This window comes from Mustela lutreola, chromosome 9 (genome assembly GCF_030435805.1).
Source record: "Mustela lutreola isolate mMusLut2 chromosome 9, mMusLut2.pri, whole genome shotgun sequence".
NCBI lineage: Eukaryota > Metazoa > Chordata > Mammalia > Carnivora > Mustelidae > Mustela > Mustela lutreola.
Window position 1 is genome coordinate 125,729,438 of NC_081298.1, and position 12,785 is coordinate 125,742,222.

At 54.3% G+C, this 12,785-nt stretch overlaps 1 protein-coding gene across 1 annotated transcript in view; it reads right to left on the bottom strand.

Moving 5' to 3' along the window:
* Window positions 1-6,043, bottom strand: part of KCNK3 (potassium two pore domain channel subfamily K member 3) — a 38,565-nt gene extending 32,522 nt beyond the window's left edge. The window contains exon 1 of the mRNA XM_059132429.1: window positions 5,600-6,043. Within this exon, the coding sequence (XP_058988412.1) occupies window positions 5,600-5,882 (283 nt within the window). The 5' untranslated portion in view covers window positions 5,883-6,043. The remainder of the gene's footprint in view (window positions 1-5,599) is intronic.
* Between the last annotated feature and the right edge of the window lie 6,742 nt (window positions 6,044-12,785).

Consider the following 12,785-nt stretch of genomic DNA (forward strand, 5'->3'; position numbering starts at 1 on the left):
TTTTTTATTGCAAAATCAACTCACAGATTCACCGTTTGTGTCGCCAGCTGAAAGCTGTTTATAGTGGTGATTTGCACTACACTCGTCTGTGCTTGTTTATGTTTTCTTCGAAAATACTTATTGTGTTTGTTCTGTCCCTGCTCTGACCAGGCGTGTGTCTTCTATTTCTGGTCCTCTTCTCGCTCCCACTCCCTCCGTGTCTCCACCCCCCAAATCGTGATGCATGGGAACTGGACATGTAGGTAGGAGGCATGACAGTCAGAAGGACCTCTCATCAAATACGGACTCTTTGTAGATGAGGAAACTGAGGGTCACAGAGGACCAGCAACTGAGCTAAGTGGAGCTGGAACTCTTGCCTCCCTGCTCCAATCCAGTGTGGGTTCTCCTACCAATGTGAACCTCACTGTCCTTGACCAGTTTACTGCAGGGAGAGGGAGCATTGCCCCTCAGCCTGGATCTTAGGCAGACTCCAGGCATGGGTAGGATCTGGAAAGCCTGGGTTAGGGGAATGGCATTAGGAGAATACAGAGAAGGGTGTGGCAGCCTCTGGTCCCCAACCCCACCATCCCCCACCTATTAGGAGGGAGCAGAGATATCCATGGTCTCCGTAATCCTTGGGAAATGGAGAAGTTCCCTTCTGTGGGGGAGTAATAGTAATAATGCATGAACAATAATGTTAATTACACTATCATTGCTGATATTGCTGATATGAAATACGGACTCTGTACCAGGCACTTCCTTTCTATTGTCCATTTCATCCTGGGAAGCAGATACTATTCTCCCCATTTTGCAAATGACAAAACAAGCTCAGAGACACTAAGCAACTTGTCCAAGATCAAATAACTAGTGGTGGGGGCCTGGGGGAGATGAGTGGAGAGGTGGGTTGAGAGATGAACCCAGACACTCCGGCTTCTAAGCCAGAGCCTCCCTCCCTAGACACCACAGAGAAGGCTTGTGTGTCAAAGCAGAGGGGTGGCCTGTGGGCACGGAGGAAGGAGAAGCTGACCGAGAGTGGGCAGTAGAACTGTTCTAGGCTGGTTGTCCCTCCACTCCACCTCAGCAAGTCAACAGAGGACAGGGAACAGTGGAGTAAAAAGCAACCAGAGGTCTTGGTGCTAAGAGAGATGGTGGGTGGTGAGGGGAACAGGCTAGGGGGATGGAGAGAACTCCAGTGGGGTCACCCAGAGGCCTCGGTTCTAATCAGGGTTGTGCTCGCCACTTGCTGTGTGACTTTGGCAAGTCACTCCCCTCTCTGGGTGTTTGAATGGTTGCTGATGTCTCCCTTCACTCTTCTATTTGAGGACACTGGGATGTATTGGGTGACAGGTCACTCCTGTACTTTCCTCCTTCTTGGAAAGATGTAAAAAGTGCAGGTTCCTTCCTGAACTGCCTTCTTGATTTCACAATCTAAGGACTCCCGGGCCACGTGGTGGGTGATGGGAGACTGTGCTCTGCAGAGAACAGGCCTCGAGCTGAGGAGAGAGCAGAACAGAAGGTTTTCTTTCCCAGCTCCATCAGCTAATCAATCACCCAGACTCTTGTTGCCTTAGAGCCCCAAGGATTACAGGGGCCCTCATGGGAGAATAGCACCTGTGAGTCTGTGGCTATCTCGGGTAGGGCCTGATGCTGGGCACAGCTCTGCCACATGGTCTGGGTTGGTCAGGGGCCAGGGTGTGGGGGAGGGGAGCCACAAGCTGGCGAAAGCATGCTGGAGGGAGAGGTTCTCTCCTCGGAAGGGCTTTGCCTGGGTGACAAGACAAGCCTTGGCTCCTCGGTCAAGGGTCTGGGCTGAGTTCTTGAAGAGGAGAAAAAAACTGGCAGGAAAGCTAGGGCATGGGAGTCAAAGAGGCTCCGTTGAATCTGGGCAATGCTATGCGTTCAAGTCACAAGGTCAGGGGTGAGTCATTTGCACGTAGACCCTTAAGTTCCTCTGCAGAAAAATGGGGGTAATAAGTCCCCTCTTGAGGGGTTGGCAAGATAATTGAATGAGAGCATATAGAGAGCCTGACAAAAAGTAGCCCACGAATGGTGGCTGCTAGTGTTACTGTTGCTGCCCCTGCTGTTCCAATAATAACAAGAGACATCCCGAACAAGTGGAAGGAGCGGAGGCCTGGGAGTCAGGTTTGGCTAAGCCTTAGCTGTGTGACTCCTGTCACCTCTCTGGTTCCTTATCTGTAAGAGGAGGGGGCGGCCCTGGCTGATCTGGAGCCCCTCCCAGCTCTGACAGCCTCTGGGCTATGAATAGATGAGGCTGGGGCCCCGGAGGAGTTTAATGACTCAACAGCCAGAGAGGTTAAGCTTTCCCAGAAAAGAGTTTCCATTTGCGTTTGATGAACTTAGGGCACAACAAAGGAAGGGTTTCCTGGCTGGGAGGCCAGGGATGAGGGAGCTGGAGGAATCCTTGCAGCCCATGGAGACTGTGACTAACCAGGTGAATGACTAACTCAGACCCTGCTGACCCTCAACCAATCAGGGCTGCCCGAGAGCACCCTGCGAGCTGGCATCACTGAGCACGTTCTGGCCATGCCAATTTTAGCTGGCTCTGGGCTTCACAGCATATGGAGGCAGAAGACGCAGCCAAGAGAGCGGCAGGGAAAGAGCACTGGGCTTGGAGTCAGAAGACCCAGCTTGAGGCTCTAACTTTGCTGCTCACCAGCTACATGACTTTGGGGGAGTCCCCTTCCCTCCTTTCGCTCCATGCCTTCATCTGTGCAACAGAGCTAACAATACCCGCCCTAGCAACTTTCCGAGCAGTGAAGGCTGAGAATCAGAAGATGAGATGAGTGTGTACTGGGATCACTAAGTGGCAGGTGCTATCATTTTTCTATCCCAATGTGAGTCCCGGTGCCTCAGGAGACCCGTTGGGGTCCCCAGAGGGTCCAGGTGGACAGAGGCTGTTGCCTCTGGGTTTTGGGTCCCCATCAGTTTCATAAAAGGCCCCTTCTGGCCATCTGATCACAACACAGGCAAGCTTGTCTTAGAGCAGAGCTCTTGTGGACATTTCCAGCCAGATGGTGTAGCCAGAGAGAGAGGTGACAAAAAGCCAGGGCTGGTTGGGTGTGGCAGGAAGTGGGCAGTGCCTTTCTGGGGCCCCCACAGAACTCAGGTGGTGCTTCAATGTGGTCTTTCCTCTTGCCCAGCGTTATAGCAATAAATATCACCAGAACAGCATTCTGTCTGCTTCTATCCCCAGCTGTTAACATCTGTCTGGGTAAGGACTACACGCACTTCAGGAAACGGCAGGGACAGAGGGGCCAGGATGATACCTTTTCATTTCTGCACCCCTTCAGCCCCCTCAGCAGCATTCTCTGAGTGCTCATGTGGGCCGCCGGGTCCTGTGCCAGCGCTGGGAGGACAGAGATGGGAACCTCAGGGCCCTGCCCACGCAGAGGTTAATTGCAGTGTGGTTAAAGAGACAAAACACATCCCCTAAAATGTAAATAACCATGTAAGAAAGCCTACACCATGTCACCCTGGCAGTACCAACAGTGCATCCTGCACTTGTCTAGAGCGGTGGCCTTGTATGGTCTGGGAGACTTCAAGGAGGAAGTGGGATTTGAGCTGGACCTGGAAGGCTAGCTTGGACAAGACAAAGAGAAGACAGAGAAAAAGGTGTGCCCAATGGGCACACTTAAGGTGTTCTCAGGAGACAGTACGGCTGCAGTGGAGGGATCATGTCAGTAAGAAGTGAGAAATGAAGTCGGAGATAAAGTTAGAGCCAGCGATGAGGGTCATTAAAATTTGAGATAAAGAGCACGGACCAGATTCCATGGGTCGCTGGAAGCCATTGAGGGCTTCTGAGAGGGTATTGGTATGGTCAGAGCTGCACACTGGGGAGATTCTTTCTGGCAGGGTTGTCTGCAGGGAGCTTGTTCCATGGGGAATAAGGCTGGAGGCAAGGTCGTTTGGGAAGTTACTGTGGAGCTAGGGACCATGGGACTGAGAAAGGGGACACATAATCAGAGGCACCACTTGTGGGAAGAGGAAGGGAGAAGACCTAACTCGCTGTTCAGTGCTCCTGAAACCCTGGCAGGTGGCAGGGAAGTGGGAGAGAGGGGCTACTTTCTGGGAAGGTCTGAGTCTGACTATTCTGCCCTAAACACCAGAGTCAACAGGACCCAGAGGTGCCCCCATTTGGGCCACATCCACTCCTGGGGCCCTTTTCTCTTCTTCTAAGAGGGGAATCCAGACACTACATAGCAGAGTTCTCCCTGAACCCCAGAGAGGAGTGGAGCCTTGGGCCAAAGTCCTGCAGTGCGTAGACTGCAGGAACAGTGCCCAGTCCTGCCTTTTACCCCCTCAACCTCTGTGGACTCCCAGGAAAACACTGCCATCTTGTCATGGGCTATGCCAAGTGGCGATGAGCCCCCAGGAGCTCAGCCAAGGCAAGGAGAGGGACCAGAGAGAGAAGAAATGGGAAAGATGGAGGCCTGGAGGCATCCCAATGGGCTTTGGGAGAAGGTGGGCTGGGAGCGTGCCAGCCCTGGGCAGAAGGCTTGAGATCATTTTAGCCAACACTTCATGGTCTGGAAGCGAGCCTGAGACCCAGACAGGAGAAGGGACTCGCCCAAGGTCATATAGTGGGGAAAAATGATGGAGCTGGGCTGGAATCAGAGTCTCGGGAGCTGGGAGGAGTTTACTCCTATCTGGACACTTCCGAATAGACTGGAGATTCCGGAGCATCCATTTGTGTGCTTTGTGTGTGTGTGTGTGTGTGTGTGTGTGTGCCTGTGTCTGCCCTGTGTGTGCTTGTGTGTGTGTACTTGTGTGTACGTGTTCCTGTGCCTATCTTGTGAGAGAGTCTGGGTGTGTGTGTGGCCTGCCGCACCGCTGTTTGGAGAAGGGAACTGAGGCCATTCCTGCGGGGTGACTGTTTTTTCCCAGGACAGCAGAGAAGGCAGACAGAGCTGGATCTGGCTTCCAGCACCAAATCTGCTGCCCTAAGAAAATTAAAGGCACTGGCTGGCTGTGCCCAAACTCTGGGAGCTGGACACACACACACACACACATACACACGCGTGCACGCGTGCGTGTACACACACACACACACACACACACTCCAAGCAGCACTCACAGAGGCAGTTAGAGGGTGTTTTAAGCACCCAGAGTAAGCAGGAGTACCATGGAGTGCCAGAGTACCTGCATCCACACGTCTCCCTGGAGCCCCAGCCGGTGTAGACACGCCAAGGTGCGGAAGCCCATCTGCCAGGGACACGGAGTCGCGAGCTCCCCGCCGTTCTACACTCAGCTCTCTGCTCCAGGGCCTGGCCCGGCCACACCCCTCCTCCCCGGCCTCCGCCGGTGGTTCCTGCCCCTCTCACACACTTCAGAGTCCCCTGAGGCCCTCGCGCAGCCTGGCAGGGACAAGTTAGGGCTGGCCCGGCCGGAGAGTCAGGTCCGGAGCCAGGAATCGACGCCTCCCCCGAGTCCTGTCCCCGCCAAGCAGACAAACCAGGCAGAACTCGGGTTTCTGGCAGCGGGGGGTTCGGCGCCTAGACCCTCTCGGGAGGGGATCCCTTCAGCCCCGGCCGGCTCGGGACTACCCCGGGACGCGGCGCCCAACCCCCGGGTCCCCGCCCCCCCGCCGGCGAGTAGTTACCGATGGTGGTGATGACGGTGATGGCGAAGTAGAAGGAGCCGGCGAAGCGCCACTGCACGCCGGCCTTGTGCGGCTTGAGGCGCAGCACGACGCGCTCGAGCTCCTCGTAGCCGCCCTGGCTGAGGTTGTAGCGCGCCCGCAGCTCCTGCTGCCGCAGCTCCAGCCGCTGCCGCTCGATCATCTCGGGCTCCGACTCGAGCGCGTCGAAGACCGCGGCGCCCACCAGCAGGTAGGTGAAGGTGCACACGATGAGCGCCAACGTGCGCACGTTCTGCCGCTTCATCGTCCCGCCCGAGCCGCCGCCGGCCCCCCGGCGCCCCCGGCCCGCGCCCCGGCCCCGGCCGCCGCTGCTGCTGCCCCGGAGGCGGCCTGGGGCATGGCTGCGCTCGCCGCTCCCCAAGCCGGGCACCCGCTCCGCGCCCCGGGGCCGCCGCCGCCAACGCCGCCGCTGCCGCCGCCGCGGAGCTGTCCCTTCAGCACCACCCACCGCCCTCCTCCGCCCGGCCCCGCTCTCGCCCCCCCGCCCCCCGCCCGCTGGCCGCCTCCTCCCGCCAGCCCTCCCGCCCAGCCAAATAAGGACTGGGGAGACGCGCCGAGGGAGGGAGGAGGGGGGCTGGCGGAGAGGGAGGAGGGGGGAGCGAGCGGGAGAGCGGCGGAGAGACCGGGCAGGACCGAAGGAGAGAGACCCAGGGAAAGAGATAACTAGACAGAGAATCGCCTGTAACTACAGAGAAAGAGAGAAAAAGAGGCAGAGGGGGGTGTGACAGATAAGGAGATAAAGCCAGAGGTAGACTCACAGGCACAGAAAAAGAAGCGGCAGGCAGAAAAATACAGAGCGAGAGAGGCAGAGAGCGAAAGATGGAAACAGAAAGAGCGACAGAGACAGGGAGACCTGGGTTGCTAGAGATAAACTGACGACGGAAAAAGAAAAGCAAGGAAGGGAAAAAGGAGCAGGCAGAGCGAGCCCTCGCCCCTCCCCGCCTCCGCCCCCCCCCCCCATCTCCACCGAAATCCACAGCATGTTTTCACTGGAAGGGACCTTGGGTCTTGCTGTCCTGCCCTGTATTATGTCCATGGGGGAAACTGAGGTGCAGAGAGGTCAAGTGACATGCAGACACACGGTGAACTAGTGCCAGCACCCGGACTCAGCCATGCTTCCCTCAGCCCAGGCCACACACCCCCTCCCAGCACCAGTCTTAGAAACAGCAGGGCACAGCTGTGGACCTGGGCAGGCCAGGGCCCACACCCAAGGGAAAGCCCTGCTCTCATGAAATGTGACCCTTCCCAGGTCAGCACGGCTCCTGGAACTGGCTGAGAAAGCCCAGGCTGGCAGCCGAAGCCAGTAGTACTGAATCCTATGCTCCCCTCCTCTCTTCCTCCTGGGCTGTGGCGCTCTCTTGACTTCCCCAACCCCAGCCCCGCACCAGTGGTCCAGGCTGGGCTGCCGGAGATAATGCAGGGCCCCAACAGGGGAGCATCCCAACAGGACAGGGATCCAGCTGAAAAAAGGCAGGTGTGGCCCAGACCAGGAGGCTGGCTGAAAGACTGGGGGGAAGCAGGAAGCCTCTCTGTGCCTCAGTTTCTTCTTTTGTCAACATGGTGGCAGTGGTGGTGAGGAGGGGCGGGCCGTGGGACCTCAGAGGAGGCGTCGCTGCCTCTTTCAGCCTCTCCTTATCTCCTCGATGAGGTGCCATCACAGAGGATCCCACAGGCCTTGTTTAGCTCCAGACAGGGATGGGCTGAGTAAGCAGAATGATCGGAATGCAAATCCCACTGCCAAGGAGGGTCAGAAAGTGGTTTATGGGACCCTGGCATGGGCCACGAGGAAAGACAGGGAGGAGGCCCCAGGGCCCCTGATGGAGGGTAGGTGGAGAACGAAGCCCATCCAGAAACAGGAGAATCCTCTGCCCACAGCCTCGCCCAACCCAGCACGGCCAGGCATTTCAGTGCCTCTCGAGAAATACCACCAACCCCACTGCCTCTTTCAGCCATTCGTTCAGAGAGAATGTACCAGTCCTCTGCTGTGTGCCAGGCTAGGCAGGTTACATTTATTATTTCCAGTCTTACCAAAACCCTGAAAGGTATGTAGAGGTCTGCCCATTTTAGAGACAGAGAAACTGAGGCAAAAGGCAGTGCAGAGAACTGTCCAAGATCGTTCAGCTGGAAGAACCTTCAGTCTGCCTTCCAAACAAACCCATTCTCTTCTCCATAATGACTCCTGGAGCCTTAGTTTTTTGTTTGTTTGCTGTTTGTTTGTTTGTTTGTTTGTTTTCACCTGTAAATGGAGTAGCTAATTATACTAGAGTCTTTGATCTGATACAAACTTTCTGCACCCTTGGCCATGAACTCAGCCTACAGCAGGCCCTCCCCCTCTGGCATTGCCTGGCTTTGTGGAAGACAAGCGCTGCCTTTCCTGGCTTCCCAGAGGTGAGGGCGCAAGTTAGGTTCTGTCCTCCTGGCCACAATTGCCCCCCAAGCCAGTTTCCCCAAAGCCCATCTAAATGAGCAAGGCTCAACTGGTCTGGTTTTCAGTGTGAAGGACTGTGTGTCCAGGGTCTGCTCACTTCTGGCTGTCAGGCCAGACTGCTGTGCAGATGAAAGGTGATATTATGAGTGAAAGAGCTTTGGAAAGAGGAAAAAGCTCTCTTTAGGGGCAGGGCATTTATTATTAATTATGGTGAAACTTGTTCTCACAGCATTCAGAACTAGAAGGACCTTTAAAGACCAGCTAACCTGACCCTTTCATGTTACAGATGAGGAAACTGAGGCCCAGAGGGGAGGAAGGGGGTTGCTCAAAGCCACAAATGTAGTGAAGGGGGGGCCAAGATTTATGTCCCATGGCTGGGGTCTCTCCTGTAGCCCCCATATGTATGGGATCAAGACACCTGCTGCCAGGGGAGCATAGGAGGTCCCCAGTGTCCATGGAGCCCAGGAAGTCAGCTTAGGTCTACTCTCCTGTCCCTTCTACCTTTCTTCTCTTCAGGAAGGGGGACTGGCTGGGGCAGGGGGAACCAGGCCAGTGCCAGTCTAGGTTTCTGAGTAGGCCCTGGGTCCTGCAGGCAGGAGTCCCATCAGCTCACCCCTGACCTGTGTGGGATAGTGCCAAAGATCTAGAAGCTTATCTCACCCCCTTCTGTCCAGGACTCCTGGGACCTGCATGTACATCCTCTCATGGGGTTGCCTCATTCTCTGCCCAGAGTCACATATCAGAAAGCACCTCTATGAATCATGTATTTATAAATGATAAAATCTGCTCAGCTATGACTTTTCCATGTTCTATTATTTTCAATCCCTTGGTGACTCCAGTGGATGATGCCTTGGGCCAATTAGAAAGAGCTGATTTACACGCCTCTAATCATGATACTGGCCGGCCTCCTGTGTGATCAATTTCTGAAATCTGATCCAGTATAGAGAACATGGGGTGGAGAGTTGGGGGGCCTGGGCTGGGGTCTTGTCTATTCCACCTGCTTCCTGTGGGACTCGGGCCAGTCACTCCTTCTCCCTGGGCTTTGGTTTGTACATCCATAAATGGAGTGGTTTGGACGGGACGTGTCTATGCTCCCTTCATTTATAACATCCCATGACCTTCCTGGACTGCTTCTGCTTCCTTAGTTCTTTCAAGAATCAGGGGCAAAAAGGATTTAGTCACTACTTTTAGGACTTTAGTTTGTGAGGAAGATGACACAATCAGAGTTATGATAAATGGTACAGAATGTACCATTAGTTGCTGCATATTATTATGTACTAAACATTATACATGTATTATTTTCCACTTTGTCTTCCATGTCATTCCTCTCTAAGCTCTGGACACATCTAATGACTTTCATGCATTACTTCTGACTCATGAGACTCCCATCAGCTGGGATGCTGGTGCTTCCTTGACTCTTCCACTGTTTATCTATGGAATTTGTGTTCAGGCTTCAAGACCCAACTCAAAGCCCACTCCCTCCATGAACCATTCCCCATTACCTCCAATCAGAACCAATAGCTCTCTTGTGGTTCCATCGTACCTGGTCTAAGCTTCAGTTCAGTAGACATTCCTCCTACCTGGTAGACTGGTCAGTTCTTGAATATCTGTCTTCCCCATTGACTCATTATCTCCTCCAGGGTGGAGACCCTCCTTATGCTATGCCTCCCCACAGTGGGGAGCTCAGTGTTTTGCACATCAGAGTTAGTCTACATGTCTGTTGTGCATTCAGTACCCAGCCAAGTCCTTAAAGTCTCCTACACCTGCTGGGTTAGAGAGCAGCAGTGTCAGTGGGGATAGGAGCACAAACAGCAGAGTCTGTAGGGAGAAAAACAAGGCAGTTTTCTTCTGTGACTCTGTCAAAAGACACTTCTAAAATGGAAGCAAGCCCTGCCTGGCTGAGGGAAAGAGGTAAAGACCCATGGGAGTGTCCTAAGGTCCAAGGGCACATGTGGAGAGAGCACTGAAGTGGGGGTCTAGACACCTGGAATTTGGTCTCAGTTGCTGCCAACTAATAAACAGTTGGTGGACTCGAGGGAGTATCCCATCGCCTCTCTGGACCTCAGCTTCCTTCTCTACAGGATGAAAGGGTTGCCTACCGCAAAGATTCCCTTCCGTCTGACATTTTGCAAGGTTAATGATAGATCTGGCCCTGTGATTAACGATGCTCGTCCTACAATGGCCAAGAATGTGGTCTGAGGGATGAGGGGCCCAGAGTCCTCTTTATCCATTGTTTTCCAGCATCCCATGTCCTTGGCCACCCTATGTGCTTGGCACCCCTGGGTCCCCACTGGCTGGAGGATGGGGGCAGGGGGCAAGGTGGGGAGTAAAAGAGTTGACCCTGAGTCAGACAAGCTCAGGTTCAAATTCTAACCCTATTCACTACTAGTTGTACTGGAGCTTCACATGACATTATGGTTCATCTTGTTAGACCAGACCATAAGCTCCTGCAAGGCAGAGGTAAGGTCTTACTCATCTACTCATCTCGGAATAGGGTCTGTGGTTTGATGTAAGAAGGAGTATCCCAAACCATCTCAATATCCAGCGAGGAAGAGGCCTGAGAATGGAGGGGCCTGGTGGGTCCAGGAGCTGCAGCTGGCTCTGGTTGGTGGAGAGTGGCACCAGGGATCGTGGCTTCTGATCGTGGCCGATGGCTGGTTGAGCAGATTCGGGGTGTTTTGGGGATGACTGAGGTGTTTCTTGGTATACCCCTGAGGGAAAGACATGGAGGATTAGCCTGGATTTACAAAGCATAACCAGTCCCAGAGCAGCCGGCTTGCATTTGTCAAGAGACACTATTTGTTTAACATCTCAAGCCCAAACCAAACACAAAAGGCAGCTGTTCACAAAGGAGAGCCTCTGGGAGCCGTTGGGGAGACAGTGTTGTGCTAGGGGGTGGACCCCTGGCTCTGTTCTTAGTCCTGCGGCAGAGGAGCTGGGGGAGCAGCTTTGGATACCAACTTGGGTCTCCTACAAGTAGGAGCGAGAACTGAGTGGTCTTCCCGGAGTGGCTGTAGGGATCAGGCTGGCTTCCTGTGTCCGCAGAAAGCTGGTGTCCTCTGCATTTGACGAATCCTTTCCCCTAGAGAGGGCTTCCTTGGTGGCCTCCATCTCTGGGACTGAGTATCACACTGAGATGAGCATCTTCATATGTGTGTCCTTGAGAATCGGCTGGGAATTTTCACCTGGGCGTATACCCAGAAGGGTCCCTCAGCACTGCCAGGCTGTTCTCCGTAGCGCTGTCTTGGTTTGCTCCGTCCCCAGCGAAGCACAGGATTGCCTGCCTGGCCCTCACTGACTCTGGTGCAATTCATGTTTCTGTTTTTGCCACTTGTATGCCTCCCAATTTTCTACTAATTCCCCCTTCTCTCTCTTTCCCTTCTCCCTTTAACACCTCCCTCCCCCATGCTTGGGGCAAGGGTAGTGAGCAGAGCCCCCATTACTGGGGTCTCAGGCAGGCCAGCAGGCGATGAGAGAGATCTCGGAGAAAACCAGCCACAGTTCTCCAGCCTGGGGAGTGTGTGTGTGTGTGTGTGTGTGTGTATGTGTGTGCGCGCGCGGAGAGGGAAGGGAAAGACCAGGACCGCAGCTAAAAATCTTGGACTCACACCTTTCCCTCACCACATAGATGGACAGACACACACATTCTCCTCTGTGTTTTACCAAGGCTCCAGAATAGTTCAAGCTAGAGGAAAGCCTAGAGCACGACGAGGAAACAGGCCTGGTGCCGGGAGCCAGCACCCCCAGGACGTACAAATTGCTGGGCCAGAGCTGGGACTCAAGCCCGGCTCTCCTAACTTCGAGCCTTTAGCCGCAAGAGAAGTTCCCTAAACTTGCTTCCTTCCCATAGCGAGAATCAAGTCCCTCAAATCATAGCAAGAATGCAGACTCAGGAGCAGCTTTGGTTCCAGCTTTCCCGATAAACACCATGTGGCTGAGGAAGAAAAGTGAGTCTGGAGATCTAGTCAACATCCTCACAAATCTTGAAACTCTTCTTTGCAGGTTTATAGCTTCTGAGGAAGGAGCAGAGGCAGCCTGTTCTCAGGACCAAACGCAATAATTATAACGGCACTTGGATGATGAATTAGTTGATGAGTATCGAGTGGTGCCTGTGAGCCCATGAGCCCGTGAGCCCTCGCGTGTCCAGGTTGGGGAGGGGAAAGAAAGGCAACTTCCCTCCCACTGAGCAGGTTTTAGGTGTCTTTCCACCAGGGAGGGGTGGGGTTGCTGCCCTACCACGGCATTCCTTGAGCAGCATCCTATTCTGGCTCCTGTCCTGTTCTGGCTTGGGCTGCTGTTCTCCCTGCTGTGAGAGGAGTCCTGACCTCTGGGGTCCCAGTTGCTGGGCTCCTGACCCGCTGGGAGGGAGGAACTGACAAGCAGAAGCAGGTTTCAGGTCCATCCATGATTCCTGAGATTACCGAGGGGCCTCACCAACACGACGGACCTGGCCCAACCCAAGGAATTTGGGAGGCTCAGCTTGGAGAAAAGATGCACGGGGCATGGGAGCTATTTTCAGGGAGGAAGGATTAGCTTTGGTCTGGGTGGTCTAGCAGGGGCCAGGGATCTGTGGGGAGATATACCAGCAGAAGAGCTTTCAGCTCAAAATAGGTTGAACTTTCTCTACACCTCTGAGGAAGGAATGGGTTGTCCAGGAAGTGATGAGCTCCTGGTCAAGAGAAGTATGCAAGCACAACTTTATTGGTCCTTTGGGTTGAG